General features: G+C 38.0%; 1 protein-coding gene across 8 annotated transcripts in view; it reads left to right on the top strand.

The window, feature by feature from the left end:
* Positions 1-6,654, top strand: part of LOC102402637 (sodium/hydrogen exchanger 9B1) — a 73,031-nt gene extending 66,377 nt beyond the window's left edge. For 7 of the 8 annotated variants that reach the window (XM_006047325.3, XM_044946159.1, XM_006047324.3 and 4 more), the window contains 3 exons: positions 4,015-4,123; positions 4,651-4,787; positions 6,037-6,379. In XM_006047325.3, the coding sequence (XP_006047387.2) occupies positions 4,015-4,123; positions 4,651-4,787; positions 6,037-6,249 (459 nt within the window). In that variant the 3' untranslated portion in view covers positions 6,250-6,379. Of the gene's footprint in view, positions 1-4,014; positions 4,124-4,650; positions 4,788-6,036; positions 6,380-6,595 lie in introns of those variants that run through there. The other variant, XM_044946160.1, reaches the window with a different exon arrangement.
* Positions 6,655-24,613: the final 17,959 nt, after the last annotated feature.

Here is a 24,613-nt window from a genome sequence, read left to right on the forward strand (position 1 = left end):
AAAGGAGTACTTCAAGGCTGTATATTGTCACCCTGCTTATTTAACTTATATGCAGAGTACATCATGAAAAACGCTGGGCTGGAAGAAGCACAAGCTAGAATCAAGATTGCCGGGAGAAATATCAATAACCTCAGATATGCAGATGACACTACCCTTATGGCAGAAAGTGAAGGGAACTAAAGAGCCTCTTGATGAAAGTGAAAGAGGAGAGTGAAAAAGTTGGCTTAAAGCTCAACATTCAGAAAACGAAGATCATGGCATTTGGTCCCATCATTTCATGGCAGATAGATGGGGAAACAGTGGAAACAGTGTCAGACTTTATGTTTTGGGGCTCCAAAATCACTGCAGCTGGTGATTGCAGCCATAAAATTAAAAGACACTTACTCCTTGGAAGGAAAATTATGACCAACCTAGATAGCATATTGAAAAACGGAGATATCGCTTTGCCAACAAAGGTACATCTGGTCAAGGCTATGGTTTTTCCAGTGGTCGTGTATGGCTGTGAGAGTTGGACTGTGAAGAAGGCTGAGCGCCGAAGAATTGATGCTTTTGAACTGTGGTGTTGGAGAAGACTCTTGAGACTCCCCTGGACTGCAAGGAGATCCAACCAGTCCATTCTGAAGGAGATCAGTCCTGTGTGTTCATTGGACGGACTGATGCTAAAGCTGAAACTCCAATACTTTGGCCACCTCATGTGAAGAGTTGACTCATTGGAAAAGACTCTGATGCTGGGAGGGAATGGGGGCAGGAGGAGAAGGGGACGACAGAGGATGAGATGGCTGGATGGCATCACCGACTTGATGGACGTGAGTCTGAGTGAACTCCGGGAGTTGGTGATGGACAGGGAGGCCTGGCGTGCTGCAATTCATGGGCTCGCAAAGAGTCGGACACGACTGAGCAACTGAACTGAACTGACTGAACACTTTGGTAGTTTTGCTTTGCATTTAGTTCTCTACTTCATCTGGAATTTATTTTTGTGAATATTGTGAGGTAAGGATGTACATGCATCTGTTTACATATATATATATTCATCAGATCAGATCAGATCAGATCAGTCGCTCAGTCATGTCCGACTCTTTGCGACCCCATGAATCACAGCACGCCAGGCCTCCCTGTCCATCACCAACTCCCGGAGTTCACTCAGACTCACGTCCATCAAGTCAGTGATGCCATCCAGCCATCTCATCCTCTGTCGTCCCCTTCTGCTCTTGCCCCCAATCCCTCCCAGCATCTGAGTCTTTTCCAATGAGTCAACTCTTCGCATTAGGTGGCCAAAGTACTGGAGTTTCAGCTTTAGCATCATTCCCTCCAAAGAAATCCCACGGATGATCTCCTTCAGAATGGACTGGTTGGCTCTCCTTGCAGTCCAAGGGACTCTCAAGAGTCTTCTCCAACACCACAGTTCAAAAGCATCAATTCTTCGGCGCTCAGCCTTCTTCACAGTCCAACTCTCACAGCCATACATGACCACAGGAAAAACCATAGCCTTGACTAGACGGACCTTTGTTGGCAAAGTAATGTCTCTGCTTTTGAATATGCTATCTAGGTTGGTCATAACTTTCCTTCCAAGGAGTAAGCGTCTTTTAATTTCATGGCTGCAGTCACCATCTGCAGTGATTTTGGAGCCCAGAAAAATAAAGCCTGACACTGTTTCCACTGTTTCCCCATCTATTTCCCACAAAGTGATGGGACCGGATGCCATGATCTTCGTTTTCTGAATGTGGAGCTTTAAGCCAACTTTTTCACTCTCCACTTTCACTTTCATCAAGAGGCTTTTGAGTTCCTCTTCACTTTCTGCCATAAGGGTGGTGTCATCTGCATATCTGAGGTTATTGATATTTCTCCCAGCAATCTTGATTCCAGCTTGTGTTTCTTCCAGTCCAGCGTTTCTCATGATGTACTCTGCATATAAGTTAAATAAGCAGGGTGACAATATATAGCCTTGAAGTACTCCTTTTCCTATTTGGAACCAGTCTGTTGTTCCATGTCTAGTTCTAACTGTTGCTTCCTGACCTGCATACAAATTTCTCAAGAGGCAGGTCAGGTGGTCTGGTATTCCCATCTCTTTCAGAATTTTCCACAGTTTATTGTGATCCACAGAGTCAAAGGGTTTGGCATAGTCTATAAAGCAGAAATAGATCTTTTTCCGAAACTCTCTTGCTTTTTCCATGATCCAGCGGATGTTGGCAATTTGATCTCTGGTTCATCTGCCTTTTCTAAAACCAGCTTGAACATCAGGAAGTTCACAGTTCACATATTGCTGAAGCCTGGTTGGCGAATTTTGAGCATTAGTTTACTAGCGTGTGAGATGAGTGCAATTGTGCGGTAGTTTGAGCATTCTTTGGCATTGCCTTTCTTTGGGATTGGAATGAAAACTAACCTTTTCCTGTCCTGTGACCACTGCTGAGTTTTCCAAATTTGCTGGCATATTGAGTGCAGCACTTTCACGGCATCATCTTTCAGGATTTGGAAGAGCTCAAATGGAATTCCATCACCTCCACTAGCTTTGTTTGTAGTGAAGCTTCCTAAGGCCCACTTGACTTCACATCCCAGGATGTCTGGCTCTAGGTTAGTGATCACACCATCGTGATTATCTTGGTCGTGAAGATCTTTTTTGTACAGTTCTTCTGTGTATTCTTGCCATCTCTTCTTAATATATATATTCATAGACATATATATATACATATAATATATATATGCATGTGAATTGCATAGTCAATTTTGTCAAATTATTTATTGATTAATCCAATAATTCATTGATATATATATATTTGCTTCTGAAGTCTCTTTAAACACCTATTCCTATGCCAATAGCACTCTAAATCATTTTGATTTTATGTCTCAGAATCTAGTATAGAAGATTCCGTCTTATTGTACCTGTTTTTAAAGTATTTGTTAACTGTTCCTGTCCATATTCTTTCTTAGATAAATTTTAGAATAAGCTTAAGAAGTTCCCAATTTGTTTAGTTTTCTGATAAAGTCATAATTATAAAGGAAATTAAATGACTAATAATAAATTACAAATAAAATGAAAACTACTTGATCTCTTTACACAATAAAGAAAATCAAAGAGTAAAGAATAAATAGACTTTAAAGATTAAATAAGTAACAAATAGGATAATGTGCTGTAAAGAAGACAGAATACTGGGTTTCCTTTGTTATTTCATTTTTCAAATTTACTTTTATAAGCAGTAACCAGAAAACCTAGTCATAAGGGGAGTAGTTATGAAAATAATTTTTGCCTCAAAGGATATGAATGTTTTATGAATCTCCTTCTGTTAAATAAAATAAAATAAACACAGACTGAGACTAAAATCTGTTCATCCAACTTCCTGGAAAAGAGCCAGAGTACTTTTTATGTCAGTGGGAGCGTTTCCTGTAACCATGTAATTGTGGAAGCAGCACTGGGAGGGATTCATTCCCAGAAAGGGAAGTCAGGGAGGCAACCAAATGAGAATGTATTACCTATTTTGGTTTGGTTCATGTTTTTAATATGAGTCGTTTGGAAGCAGGCCTAACAGATTACCAGAATTTTTTTCCTAGTAGTTTAGGACATATCAGGATTCATTTTCATGGGATTTGGTCCCAGGATAACTGAGTGGAGCTCTTCCCCAACTCACTTTTGAGAACTAAAATATTTGAATGAGCTTGAATATGTTCTCATCAGGCATGGTGTAGTTCTATCCCTGCTCAGTTGCCTCACAAACAAAAGGTAGAACTCTTACTGCACCATCAGAACATGTGTGGAACTCCAAGGATAAAATTGCCAAATAATATCTTTTTTGTTCCATGACAAAATTACCAACTAATATTTTTATTGTGTTGTAAATTTCTTTTAATCAAATTCTGTTTGTATAAAAGAGTTAACCTACTCATATAATTTTTATTGTTTTAAAATATCTCCCACAAATAAAATATCTTAAGTTTATTAAATATTGAGAACCTTTACATTGTCTGAAATGCAAATACTTTTATTCGTCACAATAACTGAAAATGTATTACTCTTTTCTACAGGTTAGAGTCCAAAAAATTATTGGAACTGCGTGGGATATTTTCCAACCTCTTCTTTTTGGTTTGGTTGGAGCAGAAGTATCTGTTGTATCTCTTAAATCAAATGCTATTGGTAAGAATGACTAGAGGCACAAAAATGTAAGATTTAAAAATATTTAAGAAAATGGAGTAATTTTTATTTTTACTTATAATATGTCTTTGAATGCTACAAGGACCTTCAGAAGCTCATGTTGTAATATGCATTTGTTCTTCCTTTACCCTGTATAGTCTTTGTAACCAAAGACAACCTTGAATATCTTCCCTGAATGATCTGAGGAAATGGAATTTTTTTCTGAAGGGAAATATTAGATACCAGCAGCAACTTCTAAATACTTTCATTTATAGTAAAAGTTCAAAGCCTGTTAGCTCAGAATTAAATAAATGTAATTTATCTTACTTTTAATCATATCTCCATCATCAGATTATCTCTTGTACTTTACATAGAAGCCTCAATCATATTTTTATTTTTATGATTATTTTTACTTAATACAGATATAGACAGATAATAGCCCTAAAATGTTTTCAACACTTTTGCAAATTACGTTTCTAGGCGTAAAGAACCACTTCTTCCCAAGTACTGTTCGTCTTTTTCTGTTGCAGGCCTTTCTGTTGGTACCATGAGTTTGGCATTATTGATTAGAATTTCTTTTACATTTGTATTGATGTCTTGTGCTGGTTTTAATTTTAAGGAGAAAATATTTATTGCTTTATCATGGATGCCGAAAGCTACAGTCCAGGTAAGACTATATTAAGACATTCTAATTATTTTAATGTTGATTTTTAAAATTCTAAATGAAAAAAAAAAAACTAGTCACAAAATGTGGGCTATTAGTCTTTTTAAATGCTTGTTGATCATAACTACTCATTAAAAGTAACATAATCTTTGAAACACTGTGCTTTTAATGACAAATACTTGCTAAACTTATGAAAACATTTTTCTGTTTTCCCAAAATTTAAAATAAGAGTACTTCTGAAAACTGGAATTTTACATTTTGCTGAATATTATATAGTTAAGTGTTAGGATTTTAGAGTAGAGACACATTGATTCTTTTTAAAATATATCTTTCCTACCCCTGCCACTGTCTCTACCATACATAAATGCATATGTATTATTTTTAATTATATATTTAATTTGCATGACTGATTTATGACTGAATCTCTCAACTAGAATATATAGGAAGGATAAGAAGTGTTTGTTTGTTTGTTTTTGTTGTTATTTTTCCCTAATACTTAACACTTAGCATGCAGTAGGTATACAGTAAATAAGCTCTGTATGCCTACAAAAATTAATGCTGAATGAATGAGTGAAAGAGAGAAAGAGAAAAAGGAAACTTTGTAGTTATGCTCTCTGATTTCCTGAAATTCTTTTCTCTACTGTTACTCCAAAACAGAAGCTTGTGAGTTTCCTTGCAACAAAAATCTATGTCATGATAAGCAAAGCAGGTCCTTGGGACAAGGCTGCCTGTTTTGAATAACAAGTTACTTGCCTATAACTTTAGGCAAGTTATAAATTCCAAAACTCTTGTCAGTTTTACTATATCACACTGCTCCCAGTAGGAAGAACAAGGAGAAGATGGATGACAAAATCCTAAAGAACCATAAGAAACCTTAGCATTTTGTATTGTCTTGTTGTAGCCAGGAACCTAGTGGTTCATGGTAAAGACAAATATGCAAAATTCTGGTTCATCTGAACTCCTGAGGTTCCAAAAGTATTGTGAGCACTCAAAAAAGATACTTAAACAGGGGAAAGCTGAGATGACAAGAACGCAAAATCAGCTGTTTGTCACTACTTCACTCTCTTTCCAGATATATTTGCTAAGAACATAGAATTGATGAGTCATTTACCAAAATTCCTTAACACTTGTCTCTTTACTAGTAGTCTAGTACTAGGTGTTATTTGTTTTAACAGAGCTCTTTATTTTTACTATATGTTAACTCCATTTAGCATTTTTCTTTATGCCTCATCTTTTTCTCCTCTAAATATAGGCTGTATTAGGTCCTCTGGCTCTAGAAAAAGCAAGAATGAGTGCACCCCATTTGGAATCATATTCAGAGGATGTGATGACAATAGCCTTTTTAGCCATCTTGATCACAGCTCCAAATGGAGCTCTAATTATTGGCATTCTGGGACCTAAAGTACTCACTCGCTATGATAAAAGCAAAGTGAAAATGGAGTTATCAGGATTAGAACTTCATTAAAAAGTTGATTTGCCATCACTTGCCTGCTTCTCTTAATGAATTCTCTTACATAAGAGAAAAATTAAAAGGTACACATATGTGAAGAATGTACATAGAAGCAAAGTTTTAATAAATATATGATTTGACTACAGAGGATTCCTATGATTTTTTATCCCAAAGTTAATTTAATAAAGATAATATAAAATAGAATACCCTCTTAGTATTGATGTATTTCAAGAACAAAGTCAAAGCATAAATACCCTAAGAAAGTTAAAGAAATCTGTCAAGTTGGATTTACTGTCATAATACACACTAAAAACAATCAAAAATTAAATGAACCTAATGTAAGAAATATCAATATTTCCAGGAGAAATATCAATAACCTCAGATATGCAGATGACACCACCTTTATGGCAGAAAGTGAAGAGGAACTCAAAAGCCTCTTGATGAAAGTGAAAGTGGAGAGTGAAAAAGTTGGCTTAAAGCTCCACATTCAGAAAACGAAGATCATGGCATCCGGTCCCATCACTTTGTGGGAAATAGATGGGGAAACAGTGGAAACAGTGTCAGGCTTTATTTTTCTGGGCTCCAAAATCACTGCAGATGGTGACTGCAGCCATGAAATTAAAAGACGCTTACTCCTTGGAAGGAAAGTTATGACCAACCTAGATAGCATATTCAAAAGCAGAGACATTACTTTGCCAACAAAGGTCCGTCTAGTCAAGGCTATGGTTTTTCCTGTGGTCATGTATGGCTGTGAGAGTTGGACTGTGAAGAAGGCTGAGCGCCGAAGAATTGATGCTTTTGAACTGTGGTGTTGGAGAAGACTCTTGAGAGTCCCTTGGACTGCAAGGAGAGCCAACCAGTCCATTCTGAAGGAGATCATCCGTGGGATTTCTTTGGAGGGAATGATGCTAAAGCTGAAGCTCTAGTACTTTGGCCACTTCATGCGAAGAGTTGACTCACTGGAAAAGACTCTGATGCTGGGAGGGATTGGGGGCAGGAGGAGAAGGGGATAACAGAGGATGAGATGGCTGGATGGCATCACTGACTTGATGGACGTGAGTCTGAGTGAACTCCGGGAGTTGGTGATGGACAGGGAGGCCTGGCGTACTGCGATTCATGGGGTCGCAAAGAGTCGGACACAACTGAGCGACTGATCTGATCTGATCTGATCTGAATGTAAGAAAGATAAGATAGTATAAGTCTCTAAATAGGAGAATCTTCATCAGGTTAGTAATTCAGTTAGAAAAGATTACCAGAAAAAGGAAAAAGAATTGACAAGACAAAGTAACTTTAAGTGGGTCAACTAAGTGAATTTTAAATTCTAGCTTTAGTGACTGATTGAATTAATAAAAGATCCAAAGTTAGACTTACATTTCTTCTGCAGTACCCTTAAAATGACCTGGGAAAAGGTCAGTTTTCATGCCAGTCCCAAAGAAAGGCAAAGCCAAAGAAAGTTCAAACAAATGGACAGTTGCACTCATCTCACGCACTAGCGAAGTAATGCTCAAAATTTTCCAAGCTAGGCTTCAACAGTACATGAACTGAGAACTTCCAGATGTTCAAACTGGGTTTAGAAAAGGCAGAAGAACCAGAGATCAAATTGCCAACATCTGTTGAATCATCGAAAAAGCAAGAGAATTCCAGAAAAACATCTACTTCTTCATTGACTATGCCAAAGCCTTTGACTGTGTGGATCACAACAAATTGTGGAAAATTCTTAAAGAGATGAGAATACCAGACTACCTTACCTGCCTCCTGAGAAACCTGTATGCAGGTCAAGAAGCAGCAGTTAGAATCAGACATGGAACAATGGACTGGTTCCAAATTGGGAAAGGAGTACATCAAGGCTGTATATTGTCACCCTGCTGATTTAACGTCTGTGCAGAGTACATCGTGCAAAATGCCAGGCTGAATGAAGCACAAGCTGGAATTAAGATTGCAACAAGAAATATCAATAACCTCAGATATGCAGATGAACCACCCTTAAGGCAGAAAGTGAAGAGGAACTAAAGAACATCTTAATGAAGGTAAAAGAGGAGAGTGAAAAAGCTGACTTAAAATTCAACATTTCAAACACTAAGATTATGGCATCCGGTCCCATCACTTCATGGTAAATAAATGGGGAAACAATGGAAACAGTGACAGACTTTATTTCTTGGGCTCCAAAATCACTGCAGATAGTGACTCCAGCCATGAAATTAGAAGACGCTTCTTCCTTGGAAGAAAAGCTATGACCAACATCAGTTCAGTTCAGTTCAGTCGCTCAGTCATGTCCGACTCTGCGACCCCATGAATTGCAGCACACCAGGCCTCCCTGTCCATCACCAACTCCCAGAGTTCACTCAGACTCACATCCATCCAGTCAGTGATACCATCCAGCCATCTCATCCTCTATCGTCCCCTTCTCCTCCTGCCCCCAATCCCTCCCAGCATCATAGTCTTCTCCAATGAGTCAACTCTTCGCATGAGGTGGCCAAAGTACTGGAGTTTCAGCTTGAGCATCATTTCTTCCAAAGAAATCCCAGGGCTGATCTCCTTCAGAATGGACTGGTTGGATCTCCTTGCAGTCCAAGGGACTCTCAAGAGTCTTCTCCAACACCACAGTTCAAAAGCATCAATTCTTCGGCGCTCAGACAGCATATTCAAAAGCAGAGACATTACTTTGCCAACAAAGGTCCGTCTAGTCAAAACTATGGTTTTTCCAGTAGTAATGTGTGGATGTGAGAGTCAGACTATAATGAAAGCTGAGCACTGAATAATTGATGCTTTTGAACTGTGGTGTTGGAGAAAACTCTTGAGAGTCCCTGGGACTGCAAGGAGATTCAACCAGTCCATCCTAAAGGAGATCAGTCCTGGGTGTTCACTGGAAGGACTGATGCTGAAGCTGCAGCTCCAATATTTTGGCCACCTGATGTGAAGAACTGACTTAATAGAAGAGACCCTGATGCGGGGAACGATTGAAGGCAGGAAGAGACGCGGACGACAGAGGACAAGATGGTTGGATGGCATCACCGACTCAATGGACATGAGTTTGAGGAAGCTCTGGGAGTTGGTGATGGACAGGGAAACCTGGTGTGCTGCAATCCTTGGGGTTGCAAAGAGTCAGACATGACTGAGTGACTAAACTGAAAGTGAAAGTGGCTCTGTTGTGTCTGACTCTTTGCGACCCCGTGGACTATACAGTCCATGGAATTCCCCAGGCCAGAATACTGGAGTGGGTAGCCATTCCCTTCTCCAGGGGATCTTCCCAACCCAGGGATCGAACCCAGATCTCCCGCATTGGAGGCGGATTTTTTACCAACTGAGCTATCACAGAAGCCTAACTAAACTGAACTGACCCATAAAATGACAGTCTGTTTTAATAGTTTTTAAGTGAAACACTGTGTGTAATACTTATTTACAGATATAAAATTAAATCCTAATGGAAATAAACTGTTGATTTTTCAGTTAGTATAAACAATGTAGAAATTCAAGTCAGCCTGCAGAAATGAAAGATTAGTGGACCATTCTTCACATGAGATTTTCTTTTTATCAGTAATACAGAATAATCTTTCAACTGTAGCAACTAATGAAGTCTGCTATATAGAGAACCCATCACAATCAACATACAGTTTCAATTGATTTTCAAGGTTCTCCATTTTAAAATTTAAGGATCATGTAAAATCTTCTCAAACAGCCTTCATGAATAACCTTTAAGAAATTGTTCACATTTCTTTGGCAAAAGCCAAATATAGGGACTAAACATTACTTTGGTTTCCCTCCTCCCTCATCTATATAAGCAAGGTATTAAAATAGCACAGAATATGAAATTTACCCATAAATTTACAAAGTGAAGCAACTGTAATTTAAGGCAACCAAAACTATGTATCTGTTCCTACTGAGACTTTTCACAAAATATATCACTAAAGCTGCCAAAAGTGGAAACACACCCAGATAATTTTGGGAAAAGAGAATAGCTACTGTTCTAGTAGCATCTTCTATACTTTTCCATGTTAGCACACTTATGACTCCATGCCTCATTTTTAACTATTTTAATTCTAGTAGTGAAGAAGTGAAGTGAAGTTGCTCAGTCGTGTCCAACTCTTTGTAACCACATGGACTGTAGCTTCCCAGGCTCCTCCATACATGGGATTTTCCAGGCAAGAATACTGGAGTGGTTTGCCATTTCCTTCTCCAGGAGATCTTCCTGACCCAGGGATTGAACCCAGGTCTCCCGCATTGTAGGCAGACACTTTACCGTCTGAGCCACCAAGGAAGTAATTCTAATAGTAACATTTTAAAAATGTAAACTGCAGCAGTATTTTGATTAATGTTTAAATCATGAGGGCATATCATTTTTATGATATGCCATATATTTTCTTGTAAGAAAATATATTTATATGAAAATTAGACTTTAAAATAGAAAGTTGACCTTAGTAAAAAATAAAGATATAATAAACCATTTTCAGAATGAGGACATGTTTTTAATTAAGGGGAAAACTGTCATTTTGTGATTTATAGGTTTTTCTATAGATTTAGTGTATCATGTGTTTTATGTGTTCATTAGACCAAAATATTCTACTTTTAAAGACAATCTTGCAGATATTCATATATAATTTGAATTTAGAATTTTCTATTTAGAAAAATAAAAACTGACTTTATTAATGTCATTTAAAAGTTACAGCCAGTTAACCATGTACACATTATTAAGTGTTTATATAAATAAATATAAGAATATTGTTCCTTATAGATTTACAGAGTATTTTTATTTATTCATTAATATTTTTTGCTGTTTAAGGAATTTTTATTAAATTTAAAGAATTTTTTCATCCAAATTACATTTCCTTGCTTCATCATCAATTCTGTTATTTAAAACAGAACCAACTATTTCACAGTAAAAAATTATAAAATTAGAAGAATGCTTAAAATTTTGTGTTTTGCTGAAAATTATTTCTCCCAGGGTTTTATAGAACATCCACTTGTTTTTATATTTTGCTAATTTCTTTCCCAATTTTGTGTGTGTTTGTGGCTGATGAGTGTTTGGGGGTCTTGTTTTAATTTTTATTGGGATATCCAATGATAACATATACAATGTTGTGTTAGCTTGTACTGTATAGCAAAGTCAATCAGCTGTCCAGTTTAGTTCAGTCGCTCAGTCGTGTCTGACCCTTTCAGTTCAGTTCAGTTCAGTTCAGTCACTCAGTCATGTCTGACTCTTTGCGACCCCATGAACCGCAGCACAGCAGGCCTCCCTGTCCATCACCAACTGGAAGATGGACAGACGCTTTACCATCTGAGCCACCAAGGAAGTAATTCTAGTCCATTAAGTCGGTGATGCCATCCAACCATCTCATCCTCTGTCATCCCCTTATCCTCCTGCCCTCAATCTTTCCCAGCACCAGGATCTTTTCCAATGAGTCGGCTCTTCGCATCACGTGGCCAAAGTATTGGAGTTTCAGCTTCAACATCAGTCTTTCCAATGAACACCCAGGACTGATCTCGTTTAGGATGGACTGGTTGGATCTCCTTGCAGTCCAAGGGACTCTCAAGAGTCTTCTCCAACACCACAGTTCAAAAGCATCAATTCTTAGGCACTCAGCTTTCTTCACAGTCCAACTCTCACATCTATACACGACCACTGGAAAAACCACAGCCTTGACTAGACGAACCTTAAGCTGTATGTATGTGTATATCCCCTCTTTTCTGGATTTCCTTTCCATGCAGGTTGTGGCTGATGATTGTTTGGCAGTTGCTGCTATATCATCCAGAGAAGGCAATGGCACCCCACTCCAGTACTCTTGCCTGGCAAATCCCATGGACAGAGGAGCCTGGTAGGCTGCAGTCCATGGGGTCGCTAGGAGTCAGACACGACTGAGTGACTTCACTTTCACTTTTCACTTTCATGCATTGGAGAAGGAAATGGCAACCCACTCCAGTGTTCTTGCCGGGAGAATCCCAGGGATAGGGGAGCCTGGTGGGCTGCCGTCTATGGGGTCACACAGAGTCGGACACGACTGAAGTGACTTGGCGGTAGCAGCAGCATCTATATCATCATCACTAGAGCCAGAAGTCCCCTGTATTCTTTTCATGTCAACTCACAATTTTTAAATATGCAGTGTGTTTCATTCAGCCCCATCATTATTTTTTTATTTTCAAATTGTCCCAAATAATGGCCCTTGAGTCCCTTCACACTTGTTTCTGCACTCTTAGGACATGGTACCATAATGTTTGAATGCTTCCTTCCTTTCAGGCATAACAATATGTCTAGATTTATATTGCATTTTCCCTATTCCAGACCTGGAATCAACTATTCTCCAAAAGACACTGGTATCTTTCCATGAGGATGGGTATGTTGAAAAACAAAGTCTGGAGACCAAAGATGTTCACTATTACTAGAGTATCATTGCATCTAGACCTCCACAGTAAACACTGCTAAGGAATATATGTTTTAGAAATCATTATACTTTTAATATGAACTATAGAATAAAAGCAGTGCTTTTTTAATATTATTGATGATTTTAGAATATAGTTCATAGCACTGGTTATATTTAGTCAAAATCCTTTCAATGCTGGTTAATGAGAACAAGTGAATGTTATATAAAAAAATATAATTCTAGGATATAGACCTGAGTCACCCGTGGTCAGATGGTAAAGAATCTGCCTTCAATGCAAGAGACTCAGCTTCTATCGCTGGGTCGAGAAGATTCCCTGGAGGAGGGCATGGCAACCCAGTTTTCTTGCCTGGAGAATCCCATGGACAGAGGAGCCTGGTGGGCTACAGTCCATAGTGTCGCAAAGTCAGACAGGACTGCAGTGACTTAGCATGCCTGCACGTGTGGCTAGCATACATAGGACATAGGTCCCATAAGATAACTAGACATGTTAACGTTCCCTGTCATCATAGTTTCAAATCATTCAAAAAAAATAAAGCTATAAAAAAGATCAGTTTGATATTTCTAATTCAAATGTACCTTTATAAGGGCTTTTGCCTAACTTATCTTTTTTCTGTTATACCGAATATCTTGATTTTTAATAAAATTAACATAATATTAATTAGTTTCATCTTATTAAAATTTTTCAAAATTACAATACCAGTATTATTACTTACAATAAAATCATGAATGAAGTTTAAGATATTTTGTAGTTTATTTTGTTCCTTTCCTGGACTATATCTCATCAAAGATATTCAGTAAGAATACTGTATTTTAAAATCATTTGATGTAATTCCTAAAGAAAGTGCATGTATATGTGTATATATATATGTATATATATATATATATACACACACACACACACACACACACACACACTTTGATATAGTTTGATTCATTTATTTCCATTTGCTTCCTGTTCTAAGCTTTCCTTTTAAATAAAATTTAAATACAGTTTTGGAATATATGGTTTAAAAAAGTCAAAACTGTATGAAGAGACTTTTTGGGAGAACTCATGCTTCTTTTCCTGTCCTTAAGAATTCCACTACACTTCATTTATTTAGTTTTTGGTTTCTTATTCCAGTATTTCCTTTATCAAATATAAACAAATATGTATTTATCTTTGAAATATATCCCCCTCTAATTATACAAATGGCAGCATACTTTTCTGTCCCACATCAGTACATAGAAATTATCCTCATTTCTATTTACCGCTAAATAGAACTGCGTTGTGACTCTGTCATAACTGGTTTAAGGAGCCCCCTCTACTGAGGATAGTTCTTTCCAGTTTTTTGCTATTATAAATAATCTCACAATGAATGAATACAAGAATATATCTTTGTGTCATATATATGACACACAAGAATATATCTGGGTCATACCAAGAGCATTTATTTTCAAACTTTGAGATTTTTGCCAATCTGATAAATGACAGATGGTATTTCAGTATAACTTTAAGTCTCTGATTATGAGTGGGCATCCTTTCATAGGTTCAAAGGCTGTTTGCCTTTCTTTTTTTGGTAAACTATCTGTTCATTTCCTGTGTCCATTCATCAGATTCTGAGTATTTCTCTTTTCTATTTTAAAAGATTTTTACATGGAGAAGATAACCAACTGTCTGTGATATAAATTACAGATATTTTTCCAGGGTTTTTTTTTTTTCTTTTGCTAGTGGTGCATTTTGTTGTTGTTAAGCAAAAGAGTTTTCTTTCATACAGTTGAATATATGGATCTTTTCTTATTTGCCATAACCCTGTTTCCAAATAAGGTCACGTTCTGAGACACTGAGGGTTAGGATTTAACACATCTCTTGGGGGGACACAATTCAACCATAATAAGTACCATTTATTAAAATTTCCTTTTCTGCCTGTGACTTGGGGTATCTTCTTTTTTTTAAATCATATATTAATGTTAAATTTCCATATATACATGAGTCTTTTCCTGGAGTTTTATTCTACTCCATTGACTTATTTGTTTATATACTAATACCAGAATATTTTAATTTTAGTAGGTTTATAGCCCCCTCTTTTTTTTTTTTTTTGCAAAAATGTCCTCTTAATGATTGTGCCATGAAAGTCAAAAGCAAAATCAAAGACATTGTATTACACAATTAAACAATCTATTCAGTAAAATTATGCCTGCCAACTTAACATTTGATTTATTCTTTGTTCAAAGGATTTAAAAAAAGTTGTATTTGCGGCCTACTCTAAATATAAGCTAAAACAAACTTTTTCATAATGTGTCATTTCTTTTTAAATATAAAGATAACAAATACTCATTTCTTTCCATCTTCTTATATGGCTTCACTTCATGAATTTTTTTGATATCAGTTTGGTCTCTTTCATAACAAAGATGTTTCCTTCCCTCTGTCCCCAGTTCCAGGCACTCTAGAGTGCCCCAGTCCAGCCCCACAGTTCCAGTGCAGGGGTCTTCTCTCAGGCAGTCCCTCTGGTGCCTAGTGGTCTCCTTAGGCACCGCCTGTGGGACTTGGGATTTGATAGCATCTTTCCTAGAGACCAAACAGTTTGACATGCGAAGGCTCAGAGCACTGACCGTGCAGGTTCCCATTAATATGATGGCTGGGTCATTGCTGGGCGAGACTCTGAGGCAAGACACAGCTGTTCTGACTCAAATGTAGGCTTGTGGAGGAAACAGTTCTGTGTCAAACAGGAGACACAGGTAGTGTCTTTGCCATAGTTCTGAGCTGGGACTGCATAGAACACTGAATTCTAACCTCACAAAAAGCATTCTTCCCTCCTTTCTCTCCTTGGGGGCTCTGTTCTATCTCTTCTTGACCCTAGAAGTTGCTTTTATCTCCTCCTGACATCCTGAGAACTGCCTGAAATATTCTCCCACCACTCTGCCAAGGGTAGACTCCCTAAATTCCTACATACATCCCATGGATAGGGTGTTAGCTTTAGTGTCTTAAAAGGGACAGAAATTAAATTGAGTTTTTAAGAAAGATTACATTTTCTTTTCTTTGGAATATAGTTTTCCAGCATTTCTTATTTTTTTTTTTCATTCAGGCATAGTTGATTTACAGTATTTGTTTCAGGTATACAGCATAGCAATTCAAAACTTTAAAACTAACACTCCATTTATAATTATTATCAAATGTTGGCTATATTCACTGTGCTGTGCAATAATTCTTGTAGCATATTTATTTTATACATAGTAGTTTGTACCTCTTAATCCCATATCCCTATCTTGCTCCTCTCTGCTTCCTTCTCACCACTGATAACCACTAGTTTGTGCTTTTTGTGAGTCTGTTACTTACTTTCTTGTTATATTCACTAGTTTATTTTTTAATTCCACATATACATGATAATGTACAGTATTTGTCTTTCTCTGCCTGACTTCTTTCACTTTAGCATAATACCATCCAGGTCCATCCATGTTGTTGCAAGTGGAAAATTTTCATTCTTTCATGGCTGAGTAGTACCCCATTGCATGTATGTACATTTTCTTTACTGCTTCATCTGTTGGTAGACACTTAAATTGCTTCCATATGTTGGCTGTTATAAATAATACTCCTGTGAACACTGGGGTACATGTATCTTTTCAAGTTAGTGTTTCCGTTTTCTTCAGGTATATACCCAGGAGTGGAATTGCTGGTTTATATATATACGATAGCTCTATTTTTAGATTTTTGAGGGGCCTCCATACTGTTTACCAGAGAAGGAAATGGCACCCCACTCCAGTGTTCTTGCCTGGAGAATCCCAGGTACGCGGAGCCTGGTGGGCTGCCGTCTCTGGGGTCGCACAGAGTCGGACATGACTGAAGCAACTCAGCAGCAGCAGCAGCAGGCTGTTTTCCACAGTGGCTGCACCAACTGACCTGCCCACCAACCATGTACATCCGTTCTCTTTTCTCCACATCCTATTCAACATGTGTTATTTGTGGTCTTTTCTATGATAGCTGTTCTGACAGGTATGAGGTAATATTTCACTGTGGTTTTGATTTGCATTTCTCTGGTGATTAGTTATGTTGACCATATTTTCGTGTGCCTTTTGGCCATCCACATCTACATCTTTGGAAAAATGTCTGTTTAGGTCTCCTGCCCACTGAGTTGCATGAGCTGTTTATGTATTTTTAATATTAAGCCCTTATCAGTCATATCATTTGCAAGTATTTTCTCCTAAGTCAGTAGGTTGTCTTTGTTTAATCAGTGGTTTCCTTTGCCGTGCAAAAGCTTTTCAATTAGGTCCCATTTATTTATTTTTGCTTTTGCTTCCTTTGCCATAGGAGACAGATCCAGAAAAGTATGTCTACAATTTGTTAAGAATATTCTGCCTATGTTTTCCTCTAGGGGTTTTATGGTTCTGGCCTTACATTTAGATCTTTTATCAGTTTTCATTTATTTTGTATATGGTGTGCAAAAATATTCTAACTTCATTTTTTTACATGTAGCTGTCCAATTTTCCTGGCACCACTTTTTTACAATACAAATATAGTTAATTTACAATATTGTGTTTTATGTGTATAGCAAAATAATTCTGTTTTATTTACATATGTATATTTATACATATAGCTGTTGTTCAGTCACTAATCCTGACATGTCAGACTCTTTGCAATCCCATGGACTGCAGCATGCCAGGCTCCCCTGTCCTCCCATCTCTTGGAGTTTGTTCAGATTCATGCCCATTGATCTCCTTTAGGATTGATGGGTTTGATCTTGCTGTCCGAGGGACTCTCAAGAGTCTCCTCCAGCACCACAATTCAAAAGCATAAATTCTTCAGTGCTCAGCCTGATTTTCAGTCCAACTCTCACATCTGTACATGACTCCTGGAAAAAAAACATAGCTTTGACTATACAGACCTTTGTCAGCAAAGTGATGTATCTGCTTTTTAATATTCTGTCTAGATATGTCATTGCTTTCCTTCCAAGGAGTGTCTTTTAATTTCATGGCTGCAGACTCCATCTACAGTGATTTTGGAGCCCAAGAAAGTAAAATCAGTCACTGCTTCAACATTTTCTCCTTCTATTTGCCATGAAGTGATATGACTAGATGCCATGAACTTAGTTTCTTAAATGCTGAGTTTCAAGCCACCTTTTTCACTCTCCTCGTTTACCATTGTCAAAAGGTTCGTCTTCACTTTCTGCCATTAGAGTGATATCATTTGCATGTCTGAGTTTGCTGATATTTCCCCGGCAGTCTTCATTCCAGTTTCATCCAGCCTGGCATTTTTCATGTTGTACTCTGTATGTAAATTAAATAAGCAGGGTGACAATATACAGCCTTGATGTACTCTTTCTCTATGAGCCAAAGAATGTTGGCAATTTGATCTCTGGTTGCTCTGCCTTTTCAAAACCCACTACATCTGGAAGTTCTCGGTTTATGTACAGCTGGAGCCTAGCTTGAAGGATTTTGAGCATAACCTTCAGTTCAGTTCAGAGCATAACCTTACTAGCATGCAAAATGAGCGAAATTGTCTGGCAGTTTGAACATTGTTTGGCACCGCCCATATTTGGGATTGGAATGAAAGTTGACCTTTTCCAGTCCTGTGGCCACTGCTGAGTTTTCCAAATTTGCTGACATATTGAATACAGCACTTTCACAGCATCATGTTTTAGGATTTGAAATAGCTCGGCTGGAATTCTATCACCTCCACTAGCTTAGTTTGTAGTAATGCTTCCGAAGGCCCACTTGACTTCACATTCCAGAAAGTCTGGCTCTAGGTGAGTAACCACACCATCATGGTTATCCAGGTCATTAAGATCTTTTTTGTATAGTTTGTCTATGTATTCTTGCCACCTCTTCTTAATCTCTTCTGCTTCTGTTACTTCTTCCTTACCATTTTTGTCCTTTATTGTGCCTATCCTTGCATGAAATGTTCCCTTGATATCTCTGGTTTTCTTGAAGAGATCTCTAGTCTTTCCCATCCTGTTGTTTCCCTCTATTTCTTTGCATTGTTCATTTAAGAAGGCCTTCTTATCTCTCCTTGTTACTCTCTGGAATTCTGCATTCAGTTGGGTATATCTTTCCTTTTCTCCTTTGCCTTTTGCTTCTCTTCTTTCCTCAGCTATTTGTAAGGCCTCCTCAGACAACCACTTTGCCTTCTTGCATTTCTTTTTCTTAGGGATGGTTTTGGTCATTGCCTCCTGCACAATGTTTTGAACCTTCATCCATAATTCTTCAGGGACTATGTCTACCAGATCTAATCCTTTGAATCTATTCATCACCTCCACTGCATAATCATAAGGGATTTGACTTAGGTCATACCTGAATAGCCTAGTGGTTTTCCCTACTGGCCTCAGTTTAAGCCTGAATTTTACAATAAGGAGCTCATGATCTGAGCCACATTCAGCTCCAGGCCCTGTTTATATTTATTTAACTACAACCAAAATTTTATAATAACCTGTAAGGGAAAATAATATATACATATGTATATATATTTATTTATTTAAGAAAGTACAGAGGAGTCTGGCAGGCTGCAATCTCACAAAGAGTCACACATGACTGAAGCAACTTAGCATACATGCATGCATGTACATATATATATTCGTGTGTATATATATATTTATTTATATAAGAATGTATATATATATGTATATACATTTATTTCCCTTACAGGTTATTATAAAATAGCCTATGATTATTAACTACAATACTATGATTATAGTTCCCTGTGCTATCTATTAGATCCTTGTTGTTTATCTATTTTATATGTAGTACTGTTTGTTGCTATTCCCAAACTCACCTTTTCATTCTTAAGTATGATATTAGCTATGGACTTATCGTTGTTGTTGTTTAGTCACTAAGTCATGTCTGACTCTTTGCAACCTTGTGGACTTGGCCTGCCAGGCTCCTCTCATATATGGCATTTTTAATGTTGAGATATGTTTCCTCATTTGTCACTTTCTGGAGAGTTTTATCTTAAATATTGGGTTTTGTCAAAACCCTTTTCTGCATTTATTGAGATGATCGTATAATTTTTATTCTTCAGTTTGTTAATGTGGTATATCACCTTGATTGATTTGCAGATATTGAACCTTTCTTTCATCCCTGGAATAAATCCCAGTTGATCATGGTGTATGTCTTTTTAATGTATTGTTTAATTGTCATATGTATAGTATGTTTTAATATCTGGTTGAGCCAGCTACCCTCAGTGCCTTTTTTCCCCTAGTACTTTACTTGATTATTTATTTTCCTTGTGAATTTCGAGATGAACTGTTTAGATCCAGAACATAACTCTGGCATGTTACTCTGCTTGCATCTTGAGTGTAGCAGCATATAGTACTCAATCCAACATCCACTGCAGAAGGAAAGACCTATAGAAGGAGTGTGTGGATTGAGGAACACAAATGCTTTTCATGAAGGAATGGACGAGGTGATGTTCAGTTGTATCAGGGAAGGAATGACTATTACATTTAATACTATTGCTACTGTGCTAATTTATACATTATACTCTGTTGGTAAGAACGTTGTTAATGCCATATTATTTTTTAATACAAGCTAAATATTAAGTTTTTGCTGTGCTTCTTCATATGAATTATTGTGAACTGTAATTTACAGATAAGAATTATTTACCATGTAGGAATCTCTGCTGCTGCTTCTGCTAAGTCACTTCAGTCGTGTCCGACTCTGTGTGACCCCACAGACGGCAGCCCACCAGGCTCCCCTGTCCCTGGGATTCTCCAGGCAAGAACACTGGAGTGGGTTGTCATTTCTTTCTCCAATGCATGAAAGTGAAAAGTGAAAGTGAAGTCGCTCAGTCGTGTCCGACTCCTAGCGACCCCATGGACTGCAGCCTACCAGGCTCCTCCGTCCATGGGAATCTCTAGGTTATGATAATTGAAGAATAATCTTCCATTAGGAAGCCAGTTGCAGATTTAAAGCATTGTCCCTCAGTGCTGTATGTATGTTTTACAGAGGCCTTTAGAATTACAGAATACAGGAACTGGAAGACATGTGAAAACTGAAGTCCAGATATATCATTAGCGCCAGTGCCCCAATCTGGGCCTCAGATCCACCGCTCTCAGCTGCTTTCTACTCAGATAACCGTCTAAACTTCAGTGGCCCTCACTGACGGCATCATTATGGTTTTCTGTCCTCTCACCAACAGCCTTCACTCTGTATCTGCTTGTCTCCAAGTTTTATTTTTCTTTCCCTAACAGCATATTACTTAAAATTCTGTTGGCAACAATTAATATGAATTCCAGTCAAGTAGTCATTGGATATGTACTGCCCTCTGGGTGGAGTATAATTTGGACTACATAGTTTCTTTTGTCTGAGGGCACTCCCTACAGTATTCCTAACTATGGAATATGCTGCCTCCCAAACCCAAAGAGGCCTGTGAGGTATTGTACTTCCTTCTTTGTGGTGGGAATGTGACATGCAATAATTTGTCCTTTATTTTAAACCTACTCCAGACTATTGGATCCCCCTAAAATTGTTACTGATGTGGCAGGTCCCTTAATCTTTAAAGAGTTTTTTCTTATTCTCAGGGATGTATGTGTCACAGATGTGCAGCATACTTACTACTTCTTAGTTAGACTGTTTGAAATGATCAATAAGCGAACATATATGATATTCTATAGAATGTCCAGATGGCCCAGGTTTCTTTGGACTAATTTATGACATAGAAAAGCCAATGACGCAGAAAAGCCAATACAGACTGGACAGACTGTCAGGGTAAGCTGTTTTCCTTCCCATGAAAGTGAACTTCAGTTCAATAGCTCAGTCGTGTCCAACTCTTTGCCACACCATGGACTATAGCACATCAGGCTTCCCTGTCCATCACCAACTCCCGGAGCTTACTCAAACTCATGTCCATTGAGTCGGTGATGCCATCCAACCATGTCATCCTCTGTCATCCCCTTCTCCTGCCTTCAATCTTTCCCAGGATCAGGGTCTTTTCTATCAGGCATTTGGCATCAGGTGGCCAAATTATTGGAGCTTCACCTTCAACATCAGTCATTCCAAAGAATATTCAGGACCGACTTCCTTTAGGATTGACTGGTTGGATCTCCTTGCAGTCCAAGAGACTCTCAAAAGTCTTCTCCAACACCACAGTTCAAAAGCATCAATTCTTTAGCACTCAACTTCCTTTATAGTTCGACTCTCACATCCATACATGACCACTGGAAAAAAACATAGCTTTGACTAGGCAGACCTATGTTGGCAAAGTAATGTCTCTGTTTTTTAGAATGCTGTCTGTGTTGGTCATAGCTTTCTTCCAAGGAGCAAGCATCATTTAATTTCATGGCTGGAGTCACTATCTGCGGTGATCTTGGAGCCCAAAAAACTAATGTCTGTCACTGTTTCCATTGTTTCCCCATCTATTTGCCATGAAGTGATGGGACCGGATGCCATGATCTTAGTTTTCTGAATGTTGAGCTTTAAGCCAACTTTTTCACTCCTCTTTCACTTTCATCAAGAGGCTCTTTAGTTCTTCTTCACTTTCTGCCATAAGGGTGGTGTCATCTGCATATCTGAGGTTATTGATATTTCTCCTGGCAATCTTGATTCCAGCTTGTGCTTCATCCAGTCCAGCATTTCTCATGATGTACTCTGCATATAATTTAAATAGCAGGGTGACAATATACAGCCTTGATGTACTCCTTTCCCGATTTGGAATCAGTCTGTTGTTCCATGTCTAGTTCTAACTGTTGCTTCTTAACCTGAGTACAGATTTCCCAGGAGGCAGGTGAAGTGGTTTGGTATTCCCATCTCTTGAAGAATTTTCCAGTTTGTTGTGGTCCACACAGTCAAAGGCTTTGGCATAGTCAATGAAGCAAAAGTAGATGTTTTTCTGGAATTCTCTTGCTTTTTCAATGATCCAACGAATGTTGGCAATTGGATCTCTGGTTCCTCTGCCTTTCTAAATTAAGCTTGAAGATCTGGAAGTTTACAGTTCACATACTTTTGAAGCCTAGCTTGGAGAATTTTGAGCACTATTTTGCTAGCATGTAAGATGAGTGCAATTGTGTAGTAGTTTGTGCATTCTTTGGCATTGTCTTTCTTTGGGATTGGAATGAAAACTGACCTTTTCCAGTTCACTGGCCACTGCGAGTTTTCCAAATTTGCTGGCATATTGAGTGCAGCACTTTCACAGCATCATCTTTTAGGATTTGAAATAACTCAACTGAATTCCATCACCTCCACTAGCTTTGTTCATACTGATGCTTCCTAAGGGCCACTTGACTTCACATTCCAGGATGTCTCACTCTAGGAGAGTGATCACACCACCATGGTTATCTGGGTCATGGAGATCTTTTTTGTACAGTTCTTCTTTGTATTGTTGCCACCTGTTCTTAATATCTTCTGCTTCTGTTAGGTCCATACCATTTCTGTCCTTTATTGTACCCATCTTTGCATGAAATGTTCCCTTGGTATCTCTAATTTTCTTGAAGAGATCTCTAAATCTTTCCCATTCTCTTGTTTTCCTCTATTTCTTTGCACTGATCACTAAGGAAGACTTTCTTATCTCTCCATGCTGAACTCTACATTTAAATGGGTATATCTTTCCTTTTCTCCTTTGCCTTTAATTTCTCTTCTTTTCTCAACTATTTGTAAGGCCTCCTCAGACAACCATTCTGCCTTTTTGCATTTCTTTTTCTTGGGGATGGTCTTGATCACTGCCTCCTGTACAATATCACAATCCTCTGTCCATAGTTCTTCAGGCACTCTATCAGATCTAATCCCTTGAATCTATTTGTCACTTCCACTGTATAATCATAAGGGATTTGATTTAGGTCATACCTGAATGGTCTAGTGGTTTTCCCTACTTTCTTCAATTTAAGTCTGAATTTGGCAATAAGGAGTTCATGATCTGTGCCACAGTCAGCTCCTGGTCTTGTTTTTGTGACTGTATAGAGCATCTCCATTTTTGACTGCAAAGAATATAATCAGTCTGATTTCGGTATTGACCATCTGGTGATGTACACATATAGAGTCTTCTCTTGTGTTATTGGAAGAGGGTTTTCCTATGACTAGTGCATTCTCTCAGAGAAGGCAATGGCACCTCACTCCAGTACTCTTGCCTGGAAAATCCCATGGACAGAGGACCTGGTGGGCTGCAGTCCATGGGGTCACGAAGAGTCAGACACGACTGAGCGACTTCACTTTCACTTTTCACTTTCATGCATTGGAGAAGGAAATGGCAACCCACTCCAGTATTCTTGCCTGGAGAGTCCCAGGGACGGGGGAGCCTGGTGGGCTGCCGTCTATGGGGTCGCACAGAGTTGGACACGACTGAAGCGACTTAGCAGCAGCAGCAATGCGTTCTCTTGGCAAAACTCTGTTAGTCTTTGCCGTGCTTCATTTTGTACTCCAAGGCCAAATTTGCCTGTTATGCCAGGTATCTCTTGGCTTCCTACTTTTGCATTCCAGTACCCTATAATGAAAAGGATGTCTTTTTTGGGTGTTAGTTCTAGAAGGTTTTGTAGGTCTTCATAGAACCGTTCCACTTCAGCTTTTTCAGCATTTCTGGTTGGGGCATAGACTTGGATTACTGTGATACTGAGTGGTTTATCTTGGAAATGAACAGGGATAATTCTGTTGTTGTTGAGATTGCATCTAAGTACTGCTTTTTCCCTCTAAATACTTCTTCAGCTATTACATATCTATTGGTATGTAACCTTTTCATCTTCACCCAATTTTAAATATGTTCTAATTTTTTTATTTTAATTACTTCTCAGTTCCATGAATTATTTGGAAGAGTATTTTTAATTTCTAAAATTTTACATTCTTTTGGGTAATCTTTTATTATTGATTTCTAATAGTAGTACTTTGTGGTCTCCATATCAGTTTAATAGTCTGATACCTTTAGGCCTAATATATATTCAATTTTTGTAAATATTTCAAGTATGCTTGAAAACAAGGGGTATTCTTTAACTGCTGATTTGAGTTCTATAAAATCTATATAGGCTTACTAATTTTTTGTCCATTTAGTCAATTACTGAAAGTGATGTGTTACAATCTCTCACTGTATTTGTGAGCTTGTCAATTATTCTTTGTAATTT

The sequence above is a fragment of the Bubalus bubalis genome, chromosome 7 (genome assembly GCF_019923935.1).
Source record: "Bubalus bubalis isolate 160015118507 breed Murrah chromosome 7, NDDB_SH_1, whole genome shotgun sequence".
Taxonomy (NCBI): Eukaryota; Metazoa; Chordata; class Mammalia; order Artiodactyla; family Bovidae; genus Bubalus; species Bubalus bubalis.